We start from the raw sequence: 26727 nt of genomic DNA on the forward strand, positions 1-26727 counted from the left end.
GCATTTTAGTGCTCGCTCATCTCTACATATGACACCTATGTGGTACACTATTGTTGTTCTTTTTTTTTTTTTTTAATCCTTTTCTTATGTGTATGTGTTTTTGTGTGAAAATACATAAATGTTCACCAATAATTTATTTTTTATAAGTTTTATATTTATTGATGAACATCACTTATACAATATCAATGGAATAGGTTTTCTCATAAATGTGCTCATTTCTGTATATAATATATACATCAGGCAATCTAACAATCCCTAACTCCATAAGCATTGCTTTGCCCAATTTTATTGGTAGTCCTCGCTAATAGGAAAATAATGATAATAAGTACCATATATACTCGCGTATAAGCCGAGTTTTTCAGCACATAAAATGTGCTGAAAAATGTCCCATCGGCTTATACACGAGTCATACAGTCATAAAAAAATCTTTAAAAAATAATAAACTTATATACTCACCCTCCGGTGGCCCGGACCTGCACCGCTGCTCCCCCGATATCCGCGTGGGTCCTCTTCTGGCTTCGGCGCCCGTCTTCTGTCTTCACTAACTTCGTGCCGGGCGCCGCCATGGTTTTCCTCCAGGCGGCGCCTAGTATGACGTCAGCAGCGCGCGTCATACTAGGCGCCGTCCAGGGGAGAACAATGGCGGCGCCCGGCACGAAGTTAGTGAAGACAGAAGACGGGCGCCGAAGCCAGAAGAGGACCCGCGCGGACATCGGGGGAGCAGCGCTGCAGGTCGGGGCCACCGGAGGGTGAGTATATAAGTTTATTATTTTGTTTTAATGCTGGGCTGGCTGTATATTACTGGGGGCTGTGCTGTATACTACTGGGGGCAGTGCTGTATACTACTGGGGGCAGTGCTGTATACTACTGGGGGCAGTGCTGTATACTACTGGGGGCAGTGCTGTATACTACTGGGGGCAGTGCTGTATACATACTGGGGGGGGGGGGTGTCTGTGACTAATGCATTTCCCACCCTCGGCTTATACTCGAGTCAATAGGTTTTCCCAGTTTTTGATGGTAAAATTAGGGGTCTCGGCTTATACTCGGGTCGGCTTATACTCGAGTATATACGGTAAAACAATATCTTTTTTTTTTTTTTTTTTTTTAATCCCTTAAAGCCACCTTCCCTGAAGTCGGAGAAAAAAAAACAGTTTACTGAAAAAGTTCTCTCTACTGCCCCAATGCCCTATACTCCTATATTTCTCCTACCATTTCTATATATTATCTTCCTAAAGATTAGCACTCGTCCTTTTTAATTTATCTGTATACGAATCTGTATGGGGGCTAGTGTCAACAAGTGAAATTCATTGTAATGGGAAGTTGGAAAAAAAATCCAAATGTGAAGAAACTGGTGGGAAAAAATATTGTTCATAAGTTAAACTCACTCCACAAAAATGGCCCCATCATAGCCATCCAATCCTTGTATTTATAAACGCACTGTCCATTAGCCTTTAGCTTTTACCTACAGGTAGAATGGTATACAGCAAAAGGAGCCAAGTAGATCGATGTACAGTTTTTTTTGTTTGAAAAAATATACAAGCAGTCCCCGGGTTACATACATACTTAAGTTGACACTGTCCATATTGGACAGTATACTTCATATAGTATAAGTTGGACAGTATAATTGGACATATTGGAACTGTATACTTTATCATTGTAATCCCAACCAAATTATTTTGGTCTCTGTGACAATTGGATTTAAAAAATGTTGGATTGTCATTAGAACCAGGACAACCACAGCTTCATTGTAGACACCTGTGATAACTGTTACAGTTGTTTATTGTAGCCTAAGGCTAAAGTACAGGAAATTGCCAACATCCAAAGGTCCGTTTGTAACTAGGGGTTGTATGTAAGTCAGGTTTTCTTAAGTAGGGGACCGCCTGTATTATACCTTGTATTTTGTAAGAGCCTTTCTGCAATGACCGTATATAGCCGCCACCAAATGGCAGAGGGAAAGCATTTTTGTCATGATAAATTACAGCCGTCTTTGTTGCATTTTTCCAACCACCCTGTAGACCTAAACTTGCTCTTTCTGTACACAAAAGTTTATTTCTGCTGTGATCTCAATGTTTTTGTCTCTGATTCACAGCCTCATTATTTTCTTTTTAGTTTGGGCACAGCATGGTCCCCCTGCTTATCGCTAACAAAAGTACACTTGGTCATGTGCATGAGGCCTTCGTTTGCAACTTTTAGACATATAAGTGGGTTCTTCCCCAAAGCGTTTTTATCATGTATCCACAAGATAAGTGATAAATGTATGATCACCGGGCGCCCTATAATTACTATTGCCAAGTTTAACAGCCACATCACTCCCAAGGACTTTCAGTGTGGTGACCGGGTACCTGTATCATTGGCGTATATTAAATTTCCTGTGGAACAGGGGCTCAGGAAACCGGTCCTAATAATCAGTGGTGGTCCCAGCGACCTTGTGAGTATTATGTATAATGTACATCAACATTATCATTTATTTTTTACTGCAGATAAAGGCTTACATGTAGAAGTGCGTGTAAACAAAGAGTGGTTCACAGGGCGTGTTACTTCTGTAGAAGCTGGAAAACATGGTGTACGCTGGAAAGTGAAGTTTGATTATGTGCCAACAGATACTACACCACGTGATCGATGGTACTACATTCTATGTACATTTTTATTTTATCAAGATTTAAAGTGAATATGTTCGCCTGTTCCCGACAAACAGGACCTTTTTAGATGTCTTTATCGATGTTCCACTGATGTCTCTATCCGTTGGAAAGACTTTTATTGAGGTCTTCTGTTCCAGTCATGGAGATGGAGAGCTGCAGTATACAGTCAGGGAGGTGGAGAGCTGTAGTATACAGTCAGGGAGGTGGAGAGCTGCAGTATACAGTCAGGGAGGTGGAGAGCTGCAGTATACAGTCAGGCTACCCCCCCCCCCCTCTCCTCACTGATGCTGACACTGCTAATGGCTGAAGAAATTTCTGAGGAAGGGGGAGCAGGTGAGCAAGAGACAGTGGATCTGTGTTATATCGTGAACTACTCCCTCGTAAAGGTGGGTTCTGTGAGCAGTAAGAAGACTCTAGTTGTGCGAAGAGTAATCAACATTGTCCGTGAGTAGGGAGAGGGGGATAGCCTGACTGTTAACTGCAGCTCTCGCCTCGATGATTGGAATAGACATCAATAAAAGTATTTATTTAGAAGAATGCTGGCTCCAATTTTATGGATAGAGGTGAACATGTATAAAGACATCTAAAAGGTACTGTGTGTGGTTTGTAGGGGGAGTTCCCTGATGACAGTATTTAGAAAATTGGCCATAGAAATATGTGCTTTATTTGTAGTTATTCAGCATCTGTTAGCTACCGACATATCAATAAATTTTATTTCTGAGATGCCTATGAAACTATCTTAATATCTGAAAACATTTTCCCACTCTCCTTCATTAAAAATAAATTCTGGTAAAAGTGTCATTATCATTTCAGTATATTGCTCAATTTTGAGCAATTTTTTAATACTATGAATGCTCTCTTAAATATTTCAGGGTGGAGAAAGGTAGTGATGATGTTAGACTCATGAGGCCACCATCACCAGAACATCAGACCCCTGATACACCGCAGCCAGAGCCTTCTACCTCTGAGAACACTCGTATTGAACCAGATACAACAGAGCCCAGTGCTTGTCTCGCTCCTGTGGAACAGCTTACACAAGTTCTCCGGTAAGCTCACTGTTCTTTTCTTATTTTTGCATTTGTTGAATTGTATTTTTACAATTTTTTTTTTTTTAACATTTAAATTCTACATTTTGATTCCAACTTCATAGGGAGACCGAATCAGCAGAGCAGCAGGAGTCCTGAGTGTTGGACCTCCACTCATTTTGACCACCTCTGCTATAATTGGGCTATTTATAGAAATAGACTGGAAAGCCCCTGATAGTAGGAGCTACATGTGCTTGAAATAAGGATTTAAATGCTAATGAGTAGATAAAAGTGGCAATGCACCTTTAATGCAATATGGTTTAATAAACTATATCTCTCTTTCAGGAACTGCCTAAGGTATTTTTTACCACCCAATTTCCCCATAACAAAGAGCGAACTGAGTACAATGAGTGCTGAAGATCTTATAGCTTTTCCACTGGTAAGTGATGGAAATATATTGTCTAAAAATGAAACCCCCAACTTAGTGTTCATTTTATTGAATAAAAAGACCAAGAAGTGTCTCCCTGGAGTGAGGTTATATAGAGGGAAAGGAAAGGCTGTGAAGTATTCCCTTGTATACTATTGGACAATACCATTGCACACTCTAGAGTCTTAGGAGAGTATTATGCAACTTGTTTTGTAAATGTGAACAATAAGAAAAGATAGTACAAACAGCTGAAGACTATGGTGTCCTAACAGTCTGAATGCTTAAGATACGACTGCTTCAAATCCTGTTCACTGCAATGTATCTGGGTGTATTGCTGCAGCAGCTGGACTGCAAGACAAGTGCTATACACAACCTGTGTGCAATAAGCTTTATCCCTGTCAATTATTACAATGAAACACATTCTGCATTTAGTCACCGGTCTCATCCCATACATATTGTACATACCAGGGAAATATATAAGAGTTGAAAGCTTGCACGAGGGCCCCCTAAAGTCCTGGGGGGCAGAGCCACCACCCTCTTTGCTCCCCTCATATGATACTCCTCTGGTTACCAGCCCATGAGGATGCTGGAAACAGTCAGATGGGGGCTGCACTTCATTGTTACTATAAATGTGATGTTAGATATAGAGCAGTCCTGCAGATATATAAAGAAGCTCAGCAGCTAAGGGCCCCAACTCCATTTCACTGTTCCTCAAGGGATGGTACCGTTCTCTGACGAGGAAGGTCTCGTCCCCGCATTTAATGGGTGGTGTTTTATTCTCGGCTTCACATAGGAGGCAAACAGAAGAAGACTATCTGCTATCTGGTTTAACTCACTGGCTGTAGGAGGGAAAGAGCGAACACCTTTTTGCTTAGTGTTAGTCTTCTAATAATAGCATCTCAACACTTTGGACCTCATTTATGTCCCATAGTAGACAGGACCAGGATTTTACAGCAAGTCAACAGAACTATTCTTACTTTTGCTTGTTTCTAGTGCAGCATGCTTACCTTGTATATTCTATATGGGATTATTCACTGGCCTGAGGCTTTTTTACAAGCACCCATTGGATCTGTCTATTTCTGCTATGATTAAACAAAAGATGGTCATTCCAATGTTGAACAGCAGAGGGTGCAATAAAACTTTAGCTTCACTATCTTAAAATGAACAATCTTAAAAATATTTGTTAACAGATATATATAGAGCTATAAAAATACATTTTTGATAGGATTTTTATATTTATATATGTATTTATATAATGTTTTCATGTTATATTGCATGGGTACTAGTTTACCAGCTAGACAGCATCCATCTTTAATCTGGTTCCATAAGTAGTCTGTCTTTCTGTTTTCAGAAAGAATACTTCAAGCAGTATGAAGTGGGCCTGCAGAACTTGTGCAACTCATACCAGAGCCGTGCTGACCTCCGTGCAAAAAGCTGTGAAGAGATGCAGCGCAATGCAGAAAAGAAATACAAAGAAGCTGAAGAGAAGCTGCAGAAGTTAAGGACCAACATTGTCTCCCTCTTACAGAAGGTTCAGGAGGTAAGGAATTTTCAAGGCATTGTTTCTCTTTAGTAGCTTTTACCCTGAGTGACTGCCATTTCAAATCCACCCTATAAATAAATAGTTTTGTTGAATGTAGGAAACATGTCATGTATCATATCCAAGGAAAATGCATGGCTCACCTCTCCTGTCTTCTAGACTCCTCAGATCTGTTTTAGGCTACATTCACATTGACGTGTGCCCGCCGTACCGTAGCACGGCGGGCACCTGTTGACGCCATATAGGGACATTGCGCACGGCACCATATTCCAGGAAAAGATAGGAAGTGTCTATCTTTTCATGGAGTACGGAAAGGTAAGGTGCCGGACTTGTGCTATACCGTACCGCTCCCGTAGGAAGCCATGCGCCCATTGCCGTGTATGGGTGACTTATATCAGACATATATACGTCCCCCATACGCTGTGTGAGTGCAGCCTTGTTTAATGATGTCCCACGCCGCAGTCCTTCTGATCTGTGCTCCTAATTGTTTACAGGGGCACAGAAGCCGCGCACAGGGAGCTTTTTTTAAAAAAAATCATTTATATGGCGCACACAGATTACGCAGCGCTGCACAAAGCATGACAAATTAGTCCCTGTCCCCATGGGGCTCACAATCTAAACAACCTTCCAGTCGTCAAGGTGGCCAGTCACGCCCATCCATCCCTATCTGTCAGCATTGTAGGGTGCTGGGAGATGGTGTCGGATGGGAACTTCCAGTCAGTTCTGTGTGCACCCCTGTAAACGAACAGGGGCATCAGCAGCGCCTGAGGAGGTAAGTACACATTTATTTTTTTAATATAAATTATTTCTAAAACTCGGATAACCCCCTTTAATATTTCAGCAGGATTTAGCAATGTACATGTTTACAGACATTATGGTTATGGTGTGAAATTAATCGTACTTTTCATCTGACTGTATGTTGCAAAGTTGTACATATTAACCAGAATTATTTATTTACAAAAAAAATAAAAAAAATTATAATAACCCTTGCCCTTTAAGTCTGGCTTGTTGGATAGAAAACATTTTCAAATGCTCTAAGTCAAAGTACATTCACACGTGTATTTTGGGAAACCTTGCAAAATACTTTGTTACAGAAATTCACCCGGCAGACATGGAATGCAATTTATGCCCAAAATACATTTGTAAAAAATGCATGAAATTCATGTTTTTTTTTAGCCTCCAAAATTAAATATGCCACAAAAAAAAATGCCCTTAAAAGACACCTTTTTGAGATAAGTTGTGTGTGGGAGGAATGGGAAGGTTGCTAAGGACCATCATCTATTAGGGTACCTCATAGAAGAGAATCGCTTTTACTCCTTTTGATAGGGGGCTCAAATGGCAAGCACCTTCATTTGAGGAGGTTCCTTTCAGATCATTGGTTCAGACTTTCAGTCACAGAAGTTCCTGCAACAAAATCGGCTTCACATGAAGTCACCCGTAGCCACAGTGCATTTGGGAAAGTCCTGGCAAGTTGTGGACATCTCATCATCCTAGGAAACACTTCAATGTTTTGCATATTATCAATACCATTGTCACCAATAACATTTCATCAGAAGGGCGGGACAGGCCCATGTCTTCAGCCAGAGGACATCAACGCAAACCAGGAAACGTCACACTCTACTGGACACATGACCATCCAACAGAATAAGCACATAAGGCAAATTAGATATAGTGATTTGGATAAGTTGACGCATTCCTAGCAATACTAATATTTAAATTTCTTTTTAGGTGACCGGACAACCTTTAATTAAGTATTCTAGTAGGGCTGGACCCTAATGAATATTTATGAGCCGCATTTTGATTAAGATACTAGATGAAAATTAAGAGGGTCACAACGTAAGTTCTTTGAAAAATATAACCCTCACACAGCATAGAACTTATTAATTATAACAAAGTGAACAAGTGAAGATGGCTGGTATTCCTGCTTAACCCCTTCCCGCTCAGCGTCCGATATATCGGATGCAGAGCCGATGCCGGTTCAGCTCAAAATCTGAGCCAAACCTGCATCGGGAATCACAGTATAACACCCGCGGTCGGAGTGGTCCCCAGAGTTGCCTGTAAGAACTAAGACGTCCTCTTAAAGGCACAGTGTCAGCCTATGCATGTGCATAGGCTGACACTGCAATACTGATGTATTGCAGGGTATTAGCAGAGTATTGTCATGAACAAGTAATCAGATGATTGCTTGTTCATGTCCCATGGTGGAAACTGTAAAAAAAAATTTTTAAAAAAAGGTTATTCAATAAAAAATAAAGTAAGAAATCAATAAATATGCCCATAAGCCCCATAACATATAAAGAGACATATAACCCAAAAAAGTCTAAATCATAACACAAACCCCACATATATAGTATCACCGCGTCCGTAACAACCTGTAGAATAACAGTAAATAATTATTGAACCCGCACGATGAACGCCGTTAAAAAAACTGTTATAAACCTCCAAAAATTATGATTTTACCTATTCAATCCCACAAAAAATGCTATTGTGGCATTGTAGCAAATTGTATGGTGGGTTTTCTCTTTTTATCTTTTGGAAATGAGTAAATTGTAGGCTTAAATGAACGTATAACCGTCAAAATGTGACCATTCTAAATTTCACCTCCATTTTGATTCAATTACTATGATGATCTCAAGGGGTTAACAATCTTCTTAAAAGCTGTTTCTGATAGTTTGAGGGGTGCAGATTTGAAAATGAGTTGATTATATAGGGGGGTTTGATGCTAAATATGTAAAATTTGATTCAAAACTGTATTTATCCCAAAAATAGTCAATTCTGAAAATACGGAAAAGCGATATTCGATTTGTAAGCTGCGTGACGTCAAAATAAATTATCCAAACATTTCAAAAATGTAAAGTAGACATATGGGAAATGTTATTCAGCAATTTATTTCGTAAATATTTGGTAAATCTATCTGCCTGAAAATGCAATGATTTCGAAATGATTCATCATTTTTTCTTTAATAAACACAAAACTTAGAATCCAAAAAATGTGGCTGAGCCTTAAGCTACAAAATGGCTGCCTCCTTAAGGGGTTAAAAACACACACCCCCCGCCACCGTTCAGTTTCAAGAGCCTACCTATGCGATCCCTACAATTTATAAGAACCAAATTTCAGCCTCTTGCCACAAAACATGCAGATTTGTTTTGATGCAACAAGGTATGTATGTAGACTGTCCACTGCTGATCCCTCTCCATACAGGCTGGCGTCAACCACAAAAAATTCTGTGGTGGAACATGAGTTGGCACTTTCCGCGACCTCATCAGGGTGGTCTGGAGCTAATATACTGCATTCCAATTCTATTGCAGTATATTATAAGGCCAAGCAGACCACATAGAACAAAATGCATGTCTGACAAATCCTCTTTAATACAATGGGCCAAAGTCGCGCACATAACAAATATGCATGTGAAGAAAAGCTTGTGTGAATGGCCAGGATGTGAGCACTGTTGCACATCCCAGTGGCTGGAAAAACAATGAGAAAATGGAATGACAGAAAGAGTTGAAGAGATTGAGAATCTCTGAACAGACAGACCATCAGATTGGAAGAATGGAGCGTAGTGATTAGTTCTATACTACTGCATCAGAAGGAACCTTGCAGCACACTAAGCTGCAGGCAGATGTCCAAATTCAGCTGTAACGTTGATCTCAAGCCACTGCTCTCAATGGCTACTATGGTGTAGATAAAGACATCAATGAAAGGAGGTCTATCTTCAGCAGTGACTAAGACACAATGATAGCTAGAGAGCAGTCTTTAATCTGGGCACCACCGATTCTGCTTCCAGAATTATGTTGTGGGGTGCAGTCATTTATGATAACCAAAGCCATCTAGTTTACATTACAGGTTCACTATAAGCTTGGAATTACAGTTGTTTGGCTGTGGAACCAGTGGCAAAGCAGTTTATGTGACACGTTCCAAGTTTTCGATACAAGAACTTACGTGAAATGTATCGTGTTCTACTCTTACTGGCTACCATGGCCTGCAGCTGATCCCGATGATTTCCAAGTGCATTCAGAATCATGATTGTGTTGGTGCTGCTCCTTTGTTGGAAAGATGGAGCTTCTTGCATCATATATCACTATGATGCACAGAGACTTGTAAGGAAGCTGCTTATTTAATAGGGCAAACTATTTAATCTAGTATGGGATGACGTAACATATGTCACATTTAAAAAGGGAAAAAAAAAACTGGGATCTGTCTGGAAGTAAGTAAAATTCTGTTTCTTTCTTTGTAGGATATTGACATAAATACGGATGATGAGTTGGATGCTTACATTGAGGATCTCATTGCCAGAGGAGATTGAACTATTCTACACTATTTGTTCTATTTTCTGATGGACGTCAGTTACTTTATGCCCCTTGTTAATTGATTCGGAAGGGGAGGAGTAGAAGTCAGTACACCTTAAATGTTAATGTTTTCATGGTTTTTACTGATAAGGCACGTGCTTTTCTGGAAAGTTTTAAACATTGTAGTTCTTGAACTCATGTCTTTGTTTATAAATATTTATTTTTTATTGGAAGCCGAAAGCCCTGAGCCTAGGTGCTTTATTAAAAAAAAAAAAAAATGTAGCCAACTTGTGTTTTTCTTTCGCTATTCTTTAACGTACAACAAAGAACATGCAGCAGATGAAGTTTAAGCATTATCCCAGATGTGTTGTATAAGCCATTCTCCAACAAAAACATTATATCCTTACATTCAACTACTTCTACAAGTTCTTTTAGACCCTTCTACTAAAAGTCATATTTTCTTCTAAATACTTTTTCAGATAACACAATCATGGCAATATACTGTATACATGCCAAGCTGTTTGTCTACTTCACAGAATAAGGACTGTGTCTCCAGTCCATTTCCATCCCATCACCGACCTCTGGCCTCTATACAGACCAGCCTATAACATTTTAAACTATTCACATTTGTATATTTGTTTAACTTCTCTGTGTATTTGTTCTGCTGTAACCAGTTATACCAAAATCCTCCTTTAACCTCACTTTAGTCTGCAATTAGCAGACATCAACTTCAGGCTCTTCACTCTTGGAAGATAGTCTGGTTTGACCAGTGCCACTTCTCATAAATCTCCTCATAGGTGTGTTAGTGTTAATGGAACTGAAATACATCATTTGGAGTTCAGCTCTGTCCGGGCAGATGTATTCATAAAACGATTTGAGGGTTTGAAATGGTTTATGTTCTTGAATAAACGTTGGGAAAATGTTTTCATTGTGCAGCAACAAGAAAGCAGTTTTGCTTGAGACTGTTGAATTTAACATGTACCAAATTTATGAACTGCTTGATAAATGGGGTGCACTTTTAAGTCTGTCATAAGGTGCAACTCCACTAATCCTCTCATTTATTTGGGTGCAATTGAGACAATTAGCGCAACTTGTTAGAATGTTGTAGATGATAAATTTAACTTAAGCAACTAATAGATGGTGCGAAGTGCGACTTAAACTACTCCATATTTATAAACCGGCACCAGATACAGTATTATATCTGGCGCAGCAGAAGACTTTCTAGTCCTACTCTGCACTGGTCTAATGTATGACGTTTTGACGCTGAATTTAAAGGTATAACTGAAGTGCAGCCATCCATGAATTCAAACTAATGATCATATAATCACCTGCTACCAGCGCGATACAACAATACACAAAGTATAAAAAGTAAGCCAACAAAGGACATGATGATTTGTGGTTTAGAATGGCCAAGTCAGATTTCAAACTCAACATGCTGTGGAACATTATTACTTGTTTAAGGAATCTTTGTCACCATGTCCAACAAGAGGGCCCTGGCTTAGAAAGAAAAAAAAAAAAAAAGGGAGAGGCCTTAATTTCCAACAATGAGCACCTTAACTGCTCTGATTTTCTAATGCAAATTTCTGTTCAAAGGATGCCAACCAATAAGTGGTAACTTGTACTAGACATTCTAAAGAACCATCACAATAAAGCTGGACATTTCAAGCTGGGCATTCAAAAAGTCTAATTTGTTTTATCACATTTTATTATTCATTTATGTAGAAATATTACTTGCAAATGCCGGGAAGTTCTCCTTACGGAGACTGCCAGTTCAAGCCACCTTGTAGGGATGTGGAGACAGCCATTGACGATCCACTGCAAATAAGTTTTCCAGGGCTGAATAAGGAAAACATGCCTCATTTAGCTGCAGAGAACCAATCAGGTGGAAACAGTGATGTCTACAGTTGGGAATCTTTTCCTTCTGAAATAGATATACTGGTTTGGTTTTAATCCCACATCATGTCATTAGACTTCCTTAAGGTCATGCTTGATGTCAATGGGGCTGCCTTACAAGGTAGCTAAAAGTGGTGTGGTTTTCCTTATCCCATCCCAGAAAACGTATTTGCATATTTTCCCAGAATCCCCTAGTGGAACATCCATGGCTAGAAGACTCCACACGCCTACAGGGCGGTCTTAATTGGCAGTCTCCGTATGGAGAACTCTTAATTCCCGACCCTAGTCACAAGCCTCTCACCAAAGCAAACCAATTCCCTACGCTGTACTGAAGAGACCCAACTAGGTAGAAATATTGCTGTCTACCGTTGGGAATCTGTTCCTTCTGAAGTAAATATATTGGTTTGGTTTTAATCCGACATCATGTCATTAGATTGGACTTGGTCATGCTTGAGCTGCCTTACAAGGTAGTTAAAAGAGGCAGGGTTTTCCTTATCCCATCCTGGAAAACTTAGTTGCCTATTTTCCCACTTGCAAATTTATTTAAAATGTCTGTATTCAGAATACTTCATATAAACCATATTATTGGACCAATGATTCTTGATCTGTGGAGAGCTTTATGCAAATATATAAAGCCCTATAATTTTTGTTAGCCAATTACAGCGGCTCCCTGATGAGGTTGGTAATAACATTCTTAAGTCTGTAAAGCTTATTGAGATAAAGTACAACAAAAACCAACAATCAAAAGGTGAACATTACGGATCATTAAAATTATTAGAAATTAGCTTTATTTGACAGTTTTTAAAAGCACTTAGGTTATTTATATGATTCCTAAAAAAAAATTTGCAAGTGTCTAAAATCTGTAGGGTAACAGCCACAATACAACATTTCTGCTTTGATTCCATGAAAAATGTTAGCACTTCATTGATGGATCATAAATATAACAGGACAGTTTAACAAAGTTTTTGGAAAAAATCCTTCATTAGTTGGCTCAGGATACACTAGGTCAATAGCAGCTTAGGATGTATAACTAGTCTGTACTTCCAACTTGTATCTGCAGTGATTTTTCTTTTTTTTACATCAAACACAACTTTCTGGTGGAGCTTTGGTGTCTAGAGGGAATCTACTGACGATTTCCTGGATTTCTACCTGAACAGACCTAGTCCAGGCTTCCAGCTCCTTTCCCAGGCACTTGGCTTTTTGGAACAGAGTATCTTGCCGATGCTGAAGTTCCACAAGAAGTTCCTTGTTCTTCTGTATTTGTTGCAGTATACTTAGTCCATTACCTGAAACACAAGTTGTTACTTCTGATCCCTGCATTAAACGCTTGAACTCATCTTGCTTGAGGCCAAGAGAAGAGGCCTCCAAAGTCTCGATGAAAGAAACCGCACAACACTGGAAGAAAAAAAAAAAAAATACAGAAACAATATTGTAATAAGGAAATGTATATCAGGACATACTCCATTGCTGTTGCTGAATCATCTGCCATCTGATCGTTTTGGACAATCTGCCTAAGGGAAAAGGTGCCCCAATGGGAAATCCAAAATATAGAAGCACTTAACATAAAGCATTCATTTTATAAATATTACATAACATATATGTACAAAAACCAGAACAGAGGGGCATCTCATGATGTCCTTTAAAACCATTATGGAGGTCTCCTGACATATGGGAATCCCATGAGATTCAGAATAAAGTGGATCCATCTGCGATGCTGGAAATTATTACTTACATTTGTGAACATGAGACACAGCATTTTACCAATTTAAGGTCATTTTAGTATAGGCGGAAACATAATTGTCAATAGATACAAGCATACACTATTGATAAATACTACGTCATACTATATACAGATGAACATGGAAAAAAAGAGCAGAGTGATGTGTATTGGTACTGCAATAAACTCTTAGGGAGTACAGTATATATGTAATTTATTGAAACCACATAGAAAATAGACTATGATAAAAATACTAAAAAAAAAAACCCACATACCAAAGTGAACCAGGGCAGTATGGCATTAAATACTGTGCTGTCCCCTGCGCTTCAAATGTGACTGTGAACCAGCTAAAGTGCAAAGAATATAAATATGCTTGCAGTGAATGTGACAAAAACTGCCTGCCAAAAGTGCTAATAGTGCAATAAATGGCAAAAAGTGTCAAAACAATACATTAATAAACATACACAGTATAACAAACAATAGTCATGGTATCACCAGTGTCTGTGGGGGCTGGCTTCCCTGCATGTATCACCACCTCTCCTTGGGTCACCCCTGAGGAAGCCACAGTATAGGTGGCGATACATGCTGGGAGGGCAGCCCCACTCCCTTACAGACACTGGTGATATGACTATTCTTTGTTATGCTGTGCACGCATATTAATCTATTATTGTAACAACTTCTTACATTTCTTTATTTCCATGGTGATATACACTCACCGGCCACTTTATTAGGTACACCATGCTAGTAACGGGTTGGACCCCCTTTTGCCTTCAGAACTGCCTTAATTCTTCGTGGCATAGATTCAACAAGGTGCTGGAAGCATTCCTCAGAGATTTTGGTCCATATTGACATGATGGCATCACACAGTTGCCGCAGATTTGTCGGCTGCACATCCACGATGCGAATCTCCCGTTCCACAACATCCCAAAGATGCTCTATTGGATTGAGATCTGGTGACTGTGGAGGCCATTTGAGTACAGTGAACTCATTGTCATGTTGAAGAAACCAGTCTGAGATGATTCCAGCTTTATGACAAGGCACAGTATCCTGCTGAAAGTAGCCATCAGATGTTGGGTACATTGTGGTCATAAAGGACATGGTCAGCAACAATACTCAGGTAGGCTGTGGCGTTGCAACGATGCTCAATTGGTACCAAGGGGCCCAAAGAGTGCCAAGAAAATATTCCCCACACCATGACACCACCACCACCAGCCTGAACCGTTGATACAAGGCAGGATGGGTCCATGCTTTCATGTTGTTGACGCCAAATTCTGACCCTACCACCCGAATGTCGCAGCAGAAATCGAGACTCATCAGACCAGGCAACGTTTTTCCAATCTTCTACTGTCCAATTTCGATGAGCTTGTGCAAATTGTAGCCTCAGTTTCCTGTTCTTAGCTGAAAGGAGTGGCACCCGGTGTGGTCTTCTGCTGCTGTAGCCCATCTGCCTCAAAGTTCGACGTACTGTGCGTTCAGAGATGCTCTTCTGCTTACCTTGGTTGTAACGGGTGGCGATTTGAGTCACTGTTGCCTTTCTATCAGCTTGAACCAGTCCGCTCATTCTCCTCTGACCTCTGGCATCAACAAGGCATTTCCGCCCACAGAACTGCTGCTCACTGGATGTTTTTTCTTTTTCGGACCATTCTCTGTAAACCCTAGAGATGGTTGTGCGTGAAAATGCCAGTAGATGAGCAGTTTCTGAAATACTCAGACCAGCCCTTCTGGCACCAACAACCATGCCACGTTCAAAGGCACTCAAATCACCTTTCTTGATGCTCGGTTTGAACTGCAGGAGATTGTCTTGACCATGTCTACATGCCGCCATGTGATTGGCTGATTAGAAATTAAGTGTTAACGAGCAGTTGGACAGGTGTACCTAATAAAGTGGCCGGTGAGTGTATAATATTCTGATGTGTGGCAGATAACGGCTGCTGCAAATTCCAGAGCCATTCCATGATCCAGTGAAGTTATCCTTCAATATTATAGAGTAGTCCCAGTCTCCAGCTAATTACCATAGATTCATTAACCATTAGAAAATCAGACAAGAATAAGATTCCTCTGGACATGTTCTAATAGGGCATTTAAACAGCAGTTGTCCTCATAGAAACAAGTATGTATAATTTTATATGTAATATATGTATAAAATATTTGTTTTGAGCAAAGAAATAAATCAGTGCTGTGTTATTCTGTTCTGTATATAAAACATGGGTTGGCCAACGTATGGCTTTCTGACCTTTCAGTGTTTGAGAGTCACAGACAGGCCATTCTGCGGGCCAGTCTGTACTATGTGCAGTTTGCCTGTGTAGTGTGCAGAGGGCACCAGATTCTGGCACACGTTTTTCTTGAATCCGGCGCCCCTGCACAGCTCCGACAGACTGCACCACTTTTTTTTTTTTTGGTGCACCTTTATCATGAGACGTACGACACAATTCTGTCGGACTTTGCATGTTAAATGTGCCCCAATATGTTAGTAGAGTCAATTTGTCCCTTCGGTTGGATAAGTTTGTATGTTCCCATGAAGCAAGTTAGGCCTTATCCACAGGATAGGGCTTAACTTGCTGATGATGGGACGCCTACGGATCAAGAGGCCCTAATGGTAACCTAGGAATAAAGGAAATGAGATAAGAAACTATATATACTGTATACTCACAAGGTTGGTAAAATAATATCCACACTCCCCTGCCATAAGTCTCTTTGGATTACAAAACCTGGTGATATATTCAAGGTTTGACCACAGACGGGGTGGGTTTGCCTTCAGTGTACTATATATTAGACATGACAGTAAATCATCAGCTGTGGCTGGCTCCATCTTACAGCTCTGTATGGATTTGTACAGGTAGTTACAAGCTTTAGACACACAGGATAGCTTGTCTTGTGGAGCTCTCTTTGAATCCATTTCTATCAGTGCTACAACAAAGAAAACAAAAACGATAAGTGGTTCCTAAAATGTGTACAACCGAAACATTAATAAGTTCAGTAAAGGCTTCAAGATTCACAGATGGATGCAGAACAGATATATCAACAGCCATAATGAAGGAAGACTCTTAGAGTGTCCTAATTAGGCTCCTTGTTTCATCTAGGGGATGGGGGGACTGTTTTTTTACACATTTTCTGGCATCTATAATAAGGAAATATTAACTTTGTAGGAGGTGCTCAGCCGGGGGTGCTCAGGCAGACAGCGCCCGAGTGCCTCTTGGCTTCCCTGGCTTGTAATTTATGCATGCACCCGCTGCAAGCCTCCTCCTGCTCCCGGACGCTAAGTCTGAACCAAGGCATGGAGAGAGCGGGGTGTGTGCCCTCTCTTAGATCTCAGGCCGGGAGCAGGAGGAGGCTTGCAGCGGGTAAGTGCATAAATTAAAAGCTTGGGAAGTCGAGAGCCACTTGGGCGCTGTAAGCCTGAGCTCCTTTGGCTGTTTTATAAAGTTAATATTTTGTTAATAAAACATGTAAAAAACAGTCCCCCCCTCCCCCCATCCCCTAGACGGAAAAAGCAGCCTAACTAGGACATTCTATCACCAGTAATCTTTAAATGCATTCTTAAATTTTCAGAATTCCTTCTTGGGGTTTGTAATAATTGGGCCTTGTACAAAGCAGTAATATTTGTGCTACTGGCATCTTTCTGGTTATGGGACACTCAAAATACAAAGCAGACAACAGATGTTAGATATCTGTTGGACTCCATCATATCTTTAGGTATTTCCATTACTTTATTCAAACTATCCTTTACAGAATAGAGCAACAGTTGCACATGTAACTATTTAATTCACTTCTAATAAATTGATGTTCAGAGTGAATAAGTGTCATCTGTCGGACAAGCCCTTCTTCCAATCTGTTAAGTTTAGGAAAAATCGTCTCCATTCATTTTTGCTTCATAAAAGAAATATGATTACCAGTTACAGAACAAGAGATCCAATTCTTCTCTTCTTGACTCCCTTCTACTAATGGGAGCTGAAGCATCCTTGGCGTGACCCAACTCAATGACCTAAAACAGAAAAGGTGGCCATAAGAAACACTAAGGGCGGAAAGGGGTATCAAATCCATGACATGAACTGGACATCCAAATGTTTTGTAGGCTTCCCATGATGAAACTTTTTTCTGTCAATTACACTAAGTCCACAAAAACATGCAGAAAGCCACAGGGAGTCTCAAGTTACTGCTGCCTCCTCACTGAATGTTTCACAAAGATCTCTATTTATAGATCACTCAATGCACCATCTGTTTGGCTCATCATGGCTTCCAGCAAAAACAAAGTAAGATCAATACTTGTTAGGCCCAGTGTCTAGGGAAAAAGCACTAAAGCCTATATTTACCACCACTTGAAATACAAAATACAGAGCACTCACTTTATGCGCTTGTGAAGAAAGAGATCCTTTTGTTCATCTTGTGAACTATGCAGACAAAATACCGACTTATAAATTCGTGTCATCACTAGTTTCTCAATATTATCCAACAACCGGTCTCTCTCCTCCGACATGTGATCTACAAAAGACAAATGGTAACATTACTATAGATCATCATATATTATACTAATACAGTTAAAAACATGTATCATTAGCAATCACAGCTAAATATATGTTCACACAATGGTTAAATAAGGAAGCCACACATTCACAGAAATGTATGTGTATCGTATCCAAAAATAATGTGGATACATATAAGAAAACAAAGAACTCCCCAATTCTCACTGATCTCTACTTCAATAAACTAAATACTAACAGCACTATATTAAAAGGTTCCAAATAGTTCCAAAATTCCATGACGATTTATTTATTTCATAGTGGGTTCTTATATGAATCCAAATCAGCTGCTTCCCTTCAAAAAGCCACTGGGGTACATCTACTAATACTTGCTTAAAGTCAGGCCTCATGCGCACCCACATGTGCTTTTGCCGTGAAGTAGCCACACAAACAGCGGCTAACTCACTGCCCCATAGCCTTCTACTGCTGTGGGGGCAGTCACCTCGTACGGACATGGGCCAGGAGAAAGCACATGTGGCATCAAGCCTTAGACAGACAATCATAAAATACTCCACATTTAAAATCATGTAAAGCTCCATATTTAAACCACGGTCAAAAACTGATATACCCCATAGAGTTAAAGGGTTATTATCAGGCATTTATATTTAATTTAATCCATCTGCCATATGTATATACACATTTCTTTAACTGTTAACTTAAAAATATGCTCCTGTATGAAGATACTGTCCCATAAACGTAGCCATGTTGTCCCCTACAAACTGGATTGTTGTCCGCCACTGCTGGAGCAATTGCACAAAGAAACAAAATAAAACGGCATATCCCAAAGCCATCCTGTGGAAAGAGTGCTGCATCCAGGTGGTTGGCGCCTCAATACTGAGTGTGTGGCCACTGCTGCCAAAAAGCATGGTGGTGATATCCAAGGACAGCTAACTTGTTTCTAAGGGACAACATGGCGACTTTTATGGGAAATCTTCACAAAGGTAAAAAAAAAAAAGTGCATAATATATATATATATATATATATATATATATACACACACACACACACACATGTACATATACATATATAAATCCGCATCGATATGAAGAGAACTTTTGGTGAAGCTTTTGTGAAGGGAAGCAATGAATCTGGAGCCCAGTTTCCAAAACACAAAATGTAAAGATATTAATGCCAAGTTAGGTTATATATAGATATGTATGTATACAAGTCCAGAATTCAGTAGACTACATCTATGAGCAGCAATTGTCTGCACCGCCTCGAGCCTACAATTGAGAATGTGTGTCAAAATGTACAAAACATCTGTAGAAGGATTCGCAAAGATTTAACAGCTGGTGCTTCTAAGGCCAGAATAACTGCATGGATATTGAATCTACTGTATATATGATTCCAGATACTAAAGCAGACATATAGTGATTGAAATAACTATTTAGCACATCACCAATAAGTACATATATTTCTAAAGGTGTTATTGACATGGAATTCTCACCCAATGCCAGCAACAGCCCATCCAATCCACATTAACAAAGACATCAAAAGATATCCATACATTAAGTAATGTGTAACAATGAAACATGGCACAGAGAAAGAGTATTGAACATGCTTACAGAAATGTATTTGATACTTTGTACAAAATAAAATAGATTTTATTAATTAAAAAAACATAATAGTGCCTTACAATAGGTCATGACATAACATATGCCCCTCACAGGGGGAACTCACAGAAATAATTTTAGAGTGATACGTAGCCAGCTACTGTATCCATCAAACTGAACAAGTGAAGGGAGGAGGAGAGTAGGGGGAAGAAAGGGTTGCAGAGGATTGGATTAACCTGAGAATGGAGTTAGTACAAAATCAGTATAGGTGATCGCTAAAGGTGAGAGTGGTAACAAGCATGTATATTGGTGAGCCATGTGTAATCTACAATGTCATTAGGAGACATAGCCAGAGCTTTCTCAAGGGTAGCTGAACCCTGTACAGCGATCCATGGGTTCCAAATGCCTGCTAATACAATTGGTGTATCGGTCCTAATAAAATAGATTTTTTAACAAAACAATTGATCCAATAATTACTTTAGTCGTCCCAAAGCGTCCTCACTGGATAACCATCTCCTCCAGGTATTATTTGCACTTTTTATAATAATTCTTTATTTATATAGCGCTCACAGATTATGCAGTTTACACAGAAATTTTGACTATTGTTCAAGTGTACTCATCAATAAAAATATATGAGAAACAAACTTCTATGAGATTGTGTGACTACATTGCATTATTTTTACATTGGCATGTCAGGAGCTCTTTAATCAATGGATGTATAATATAAATAATCTTACCAGGATAGTAGAGCGTAATTTGTTGGTAGAAACTCTGTACTTCTTCTGCTTTCTTGTCCACACTTATAGTCTAGAACACAAACAGTATTTATAACTCATCAATAAATCTCCTAATGAGGGTGGCATTACAAGGATGATCTAGGATAATAAACTAAAGAAGTAAGAAAAATAACATTAATTATACAACACTGACATATGCCAAAGCATTGTATATTGACTCAGTTTAGGGTATATTACACTATACTGTGACCAATAGCATAAGAGACTCACTAGTACTCATATAGTGCTGCAGGAACATGAGCCAAAAAAATGTGGGGGCATATTGGTTGCACCCTGCTGAATTTTGGACATACTGACAGAAGGGAACATGTCAATATCTCAACTGCTCTATATCTTTAACTACTCCAAACTAACTAGGATATCAATATTGTTAATTAAAATAGAAAAAACTTAATTTTTAATATTGGGATATAAAGGCAAAGTTCTGTATTTTGTACTCAAAACTCACCTCATCCTCTTGCATCCTCTGAATGAAGTTATTACAGCGAGTTAGTAATGGTTGTGCCTCCAGACAGCGGAGAGCTTTGAGAAATTCAGAAAAATCTCCTCGTGCCAGTGAGAGAAGGCAGGGCCGGGAAAAGTGCAAGACAGAGCCTGCAGAGTGAAAAATATATTGTACATCTGCATGATGACATGGAATTTTTAGGTAGAAATCAATAACTAAATTAAGTAATACTAACTGACATGTACATACAGTACTGGGGACTAGGGTAATAATGAAATGAGGGTCTCTTTAAGCTAAATGTACTGCCCCATTCTTCAGGTTGGTCATACTCTTAAGATAGTTGACAAACCAAAACCTCTATTGCTTCAGACCACCTTTTGACATGAGATAATGGATATCTCCAGACAAAATGAAAGCACACAGCATTTTGAAAAGGCCATTCTTTCCCCCAACATCTCCCATTGGTGGGAAAGTCAGGAAAACTCTATACACATTTGATGTTCCACTGGTGTTGGCCAGTTCACATATATTGTGGTATATAGAATATTTGATACATATTCCACAAATTTGTATATATCGGCAATATATTTTATACCTGGTAGCTTTTAGAAGGAATTGAACTACTTACCGGCTTGGTAAAGGCTTGCGGTAGACTGCTCACTATTGACATTGTAATTGGTGACACTCTGAAATGCATCTTTCCTATTCAGCAGCTGTGAAGCCTCCGTTACATCAGGTTTAATGTGCAGTTTTCCAGTGTGATGCCTAAAACTAGACATAAGATCAGATACTGGGTATATGTATATAAAGTGCAACTGGTTGTAACAAAAGTTCTCAAAAGTTTTCTACAAACAGAGATGACAAGTGTTGGTCTTACAACAGCAACATATCACCTACATTTTCTGAATACTAAAATATAGCCTTTGTGCAAAGATGATTGGGTTAACAGCTATGTGAGAAGTTTCTCATACATTGATCAATGCCTTATTATTAGAGGAAAGATGAAGAACTAGTTTATGCCGTACATTAGGAAATATTTCAGGGCGAGTCCTACATTGTAAGTGGAGATACCTTTAATAACAGCGTTCAGATACAGCTAGCTACTACAATCCACCCTTAGACAAGGAATACATGATAGAGGTGACCTCTACCACGTATTCTGCAGAAAAAGTCATATGATCACAGATGATAAAGTGCTAAGTAAATAAATGTTCTGGAATACATGTGTACTTGTTACGGGCATCCGTCATGTATCCTGAATACTTACATAAGGTATACAGCTAATGCCTATTAGTGAGTATTATATAAAAAAAAATGTCCAGAATTTAGACTATTACTAATTATGAATACATATTTCATAGTTTATACGGTTGAAAAAAGACACTTGTCCATCAAGTTCAACCAAGGAAGGGTAGGGATTGGATGAGGAAGGGATTTAGGGGAAACAATCCTATATAGCATAACAATCAATGTTATTTAGCTGTAAAAAGGCATCTAGACCCTTCTTGAAGCTATCTGCTGTCCCTGCTGTGACCAGCGCCTGAGGCAGGCTATTCCATAGATTGACCGTTCTCATAGTAAAAAAGCCCTGTCGTCCCCAGTGATTAAACCTTGATTTCTCCAAACGGAGACAGTGCCCCCTCGTCTTTTGATTTGATTTAATCTGGAACAATTTACCACCATATTTTTTGTATGGACCATTTCAATAAATTGAAAGGATAAGTAATGTAAACATAACAATGGGTAACACTCATTTTGGTGCCTTAAAAGTTTGAACTGGTTTTAAGTAAGTTTTAAGGCTCTGATTCTGGAAATAACACCTGTTTCCCCTCAGCTCTACTTTTCAAGATCTGGCATTGCCACCTTACAAAGCATACACTGTTAAAACTAATTGTCACTTGATATTGTACTAAAATAACTTTTTTTTTTAGTGGTCACTAAATATTGTGCTGAAGAAATTTAGAAAATGATTCTCATATTTTGTGGCTGTAGACTAGAGATTTCCATGAGATCACTGAATGCTCCCTTCTGTGATTTCCTGCAATTAGGTGTTCTCGGGCATTTGCGCTGGATGCTCCAACAGTAATCAGCCTTCATATGTGTCTCCCATCACTCATTGTACTGTTCTTCCATTGCACAGTGGAAATGCTTTTGGAATCAGCATCTCAAAAATTAGCATAATCAGGTGAAAAACTCAAGGCACAAAAAAAAAATGTATTAGCAAAGTAGAGATTGCATAGGAAAAAAACGACTCTTTGGGGGGAAAAAGAAGGTGCGTTAAACATAACAAAAGCTGTTTATATTGAACCTGTTTTTTTTACTACAGGCATTAAAAGGGACCATAACAGCATTACATGAGATCAGCAGCACAAATAGCAGACAGATATAAAAAGAGGCAGACGAGTATTTACAAAGTTTGAATGACAAAAACAAGGCTGCTCATATACGAATGGTCCCTTTTAAGGAACAAAGGGTCCGAGGTGGGGTTAACACCTACCCGTCTGTGAGGGGCTGAGCCTGCTGCCTCTGCTGGATCCAACACCTGGAACAATACCCATGCCATGCTGGATTACCATAGAATCCACAGTTCTTTCTGCACTTTTCTGCTTGGTAGAGGAACCCCTGGAGATGTAAAGCTGCAGTGTCAGCATGAAAGTTGGAGAGATTCTGATCTTGGTGTAATGGTATCGGAGTGTGCCCTGGTGGTGCAAAACTCATAATCTGTGGAGAAAACCATCTCTGTCACTTAAAATGCAATTATAATGCATTGCATGTTTATTGTATATACACCAATTCATTGATATATACAAGCAGTCCCAAACTTAAGGACAACCGACTTACAGAAAGACCTCTCTCTCTGGAGGCTTATTTTGACCCCAGGCTGTAACGATCAGCTGTAAGGTGTCTGTAATTTAGTTTTATTGATAATCCTTTTTTCCATGACCAAACAAAATGTTAAAAATCAATTGTCACAAGGACAAAAAAATAATTTTTGTCTAGAGTTACAATTGTAAAATATACCAAATTCCAAGTTACATACAAGTTCAACTTAAGTACAAACCTAAAGAACCTATCTTGTATGTAATCCGGGGACTGCCTTTAGTCTAAATATATAAAACCCACAATAAACCTTGGACATCGTAAATAGAGCAAACATTGGTAGTGACCCATTTTGCTATGTGAATAGACATATTTTCGTTATGTTGGAGACAGCTGGAAAAACAAAAAAAAGGAGTTACCAAAGGTCACATTCTCTATAACCAACATGCTTTATAACAATCTGATTTACTAACAACATTTTTGTTTATGATCATATTATGGCTATACAGTCACTAGCCCCAGCGTGCAAAACTGGCCTTATAACAGTCACATGACAGTTGTGTCCAATCCATGAGACAAATGAATAGCCACAGCGGTGACCTGAACATAAACAGATACAATGCCACTTTTTGGCTCGGGAGGAATGAAAACAGCAGTCAGTAACATAAAGTCAATTAAAAAATGATTTAAATTTTTTTAAATTCCAGGACATATCCTATTTTTGTGGGAGTCAAACAAACCCTTTAAGCAACATTTATGCTATCATTGCTCCAATTTTAATGTCTCACTCAGAGGAAGTTAATAAAAGATACTTTAATAAGATCATTTTTCTTAAAACTCCATTCACACTAGCATCATTGCGTTTGTTAATAACATCACAGCTGGGATAGATACTGAAGACTTCCATTGGTTAAAGGGGTTGTCCACTTTCAGCAAATAATTGATATGGTTTGTGTAAAGAAATGTTATAAAATTTTCCAATATACAGGCAGTACTCAGGTTATGTACAAGATAGGTTCTAAAGGTTTGTTCTGGAGTTGAATTTGTATATAAGTTGTAACAGGTTTATTTAATAGATATAACTCCAGACAAAGTATTTTTTGTTCCCTGTGGCAATCGGATTTAAACATTTTTTGGTTGACAAGGAAACAAGGATGAATAAAAAGCTTCATTGCAGAGACTTAACAGTTGATCATTGCAGCCTAGGACTAAAGTAAAGCATCCAGAGAGCTTCACCAGAGGTCACAGTGTCACCAGAGTTTGTGTAACTAGGGGTCATCTGTAAGTCAAGTATCCTTAAGTCGGGGACTGCCTGTACTTTCCGCATCACTTCCTACATTTTCTAGATCTCGGTTGCTGTCATTCAACAGGAAACTTCATTGTTTACATCTTGTGGATAAGCATCAGTCACTGGTTATGTGATGTGACACAGGCGCACCGCTCATTATAACATACAGCTCTGAATACTCTCTGTGGAGCAGTGCACCGATGAGAAAAATTGATACAGAAAGTGTATTGGAAAATGTTCTAACTTATCATTACACAAACAATATCCATTATCTTCTGAAAGTGGACAACCCCTTTAATCATACAGGTATTCCTAACGGAAGGTAACAACCCACAGGTGGAAGTCCTATACCTCTATACTGTCCCAGGATTAATATAAACTATATAGGTTATTTAGGATGAAACGTCACCTATCCCCAGACAGCATACCACAGTGGTCCAGAGTTCAGTGCAGTGATGACATCCCTAATCAGGGGACTTCACTGTGAGTATCGTTATGATGGCAGCACACACGGCACACCACAGATTATATACGTTCATAGTGACGCAGTAGCATACATGTACAGACATTCAGCCCTAACTGCCCCCCGCCCAGTCACAAACAAGAGCAGATACCATGCCGATCACCAGCAGCGGTTGTAACCCAGATGTCACATGCCACACGTCTCAGCTGAGTAAACACTTCCGGGCCAGCAGCTGCCAAAATCCGGAAGATCAAAACCGGAAGTGTTCGGACGTTACTATGGAGACTTCATACTAGATGACATTACATGGCGGCCGAAGGGATGCACCATGTGACCAGACTCTGTTGGAAAGGCTGGTGCAGTAACGGGGGTAGTTTATTATGGGCAATGTTTTTAGGTAGAAAGAGGTTTCTGCGAAATGACACGAGATGCAAAAGAAGGCGGAAACTTAGGTGCAAGCTAGGTGAGAAAAAACGGGTATATTTGGTGAAAGCAGGAGTTCCTATGACTGAAGACTGTCTGAAATGTGGGGGGCTTGAGGTGCAGGATGTGTGAAACAGAAGAATACATAGCGGGCTGTGTGAGAAAGACAATGCAGGCTGTATGAGAGAAGAACCATTGGAGCGAAGACTGACTGAAAAAGATGGGGGCGTATGGGTGCAGGCAGTGTGAGAAGAAGGGGGGCATATGGGTGCAGGCAGTGTGAGAAGAAGGGGGGTATATGGGTGCAGGCAGTATGAGAAGAAGGGGGCATATGGGTGCAGGCAGTGTGAGAAGAAGGGGCATATGGGTGCAGGCAGTGTGAGAAGAAGGGGGGCATAGGGGTGCAGGCAGTGTGAGAAGAAGGGGGCATATGGCTGCAGGCAGTGTGAGAAGAAGGGGGGCATATGGGTGCAGGCAGTGTGAGAAGAAGGGGGGCATATGGGTGCAGGCAGTGTGAGAAGAAGGGGGGCATATGGGTGCAGGCAGTGTGAGAAGAAGGGGGCATATGGCTGCAGGCAGTGTGAGAAGAAGGGGGGCATATGGGTGCAGGCAGTGTGAGAAGAAGGGGGGCATATGGGTGCAGGCAGTGTGAGAAGAAGGGGGCATATGGGTGCAGGCAGTGTGAGAAGAAGGGGGGCATATGGCTGCAGGCAGTGTGAGAAGAAGGGGGGCATATGGCTGCAGGCAGTGTGAGAAGAAGGGGGGCATATGGGTGCAGGCAGTGTGAGAAGAAGGGGGGCATATGGGTGCAGGCAGTGTGAGAAGAAGGGGGGCATTTGGGTGCAGGCAGTGTGAGAAGAAGGGGGGCATTTGGGTGCAGGCAGTGTGAGAAGA

At 39.9% G+C, this 26727-nt stretch overlaps 2 protein-coding genes across 8 annotated transcripts in view; one reads left to right on the plus strand and one right to left on the minus strand.

Annotated features, from left to right (window-relative positions):
* MORC2 (MORC family CW-type zinc finger 2) overlaps positions 1–10189 on the plus strand; it is a 52256-nt gene extending 42067 nt beyond the window's left edge. For 2 of the 3 annotated variants that reach the window (XM_072149081.1, XM_072149073.1), the window contains exons 23-27: positions 2481–2622; positions 3512–3685; positions 4010–4103; positions 5443–5631; positions 9866–10188. In XM_072149081.1, the coding sequence (XP_072005182.1) occupies positions 2481–2622; positions 3512–3685; positions 4010–4103; positions 5443–5631; positions 9866–9934 (668 nt within the window). In that variant the 3' untranslated portion in view covers positions 9935–10188. Of the gene's footprint in view, positions 1–2480; positions 2623–3511; positions 3686–4009; positions 4104–5442; positions 5632–7359; positions 7468–9865 lie in introns of all 3 variants that reach the window. The other variant, XR_011855075.1, reaches the window with a different exon arrangement.
* Positions 10190–12575: 2386 nt separating this feature from the next.
* LOC140127899 (rab5 GDP/GTP exchange factor-like) lies at positions 12576–25689 on the minus strand. Of its 5 annotated transcripts, none has more exons than XM_072149096.1 (9): positions 25562–25689; positions 23337–23560; positions 21468–21610; positions 20843–20988; positions 20335–20404; positions 17871–18006; positions 17418–17509; positions 16178–16434; positions 12576–13205 (listed from the first exon to the last, which is right to left on the minus strand). In XM_072149096.1, exons 1-9 carry the CDS (start codon positions 25562–25564, stop codon positions 12891–12893), a joined length of 1386 nt encoding a protein of 461 aa, XP_072005197.1. In that variant the 5' UTR covers positions 25565–25689; the 3' UTR covers positions 12576–12890. The 5 variants fall into 5 exon arrangements, with proteins under 5 accessions (XP_072005197.1, XP_072005233.1, XP_072005214.1 ...); XM_072149132.1 differs by having other exon boundaries at positions 23337–23461; positions 25562–25671; XM_072149113.1 differs by lacking the exon at positions 25562–25689 and adding an exon at positions 25376–25534.
* Between the last annotated feature and the right edge of the window lie 1038 nt (positions 25690–26727).

The sequence above is a fragment of the Engystomops pustulosus genome, chromosome 1 (genome assembly GCF_040894005.1).
Source record: "Engystomops pustulosus chromosome 1, aEngPut4.maternal, whole genome shotgun sequence".
Taxonomy (NCBI): Eukaryota; Metazoa; Chordata; class Amphibia; order Anura; family Leptodactylidae; genus Engystomops; species Engystomops pustulosus.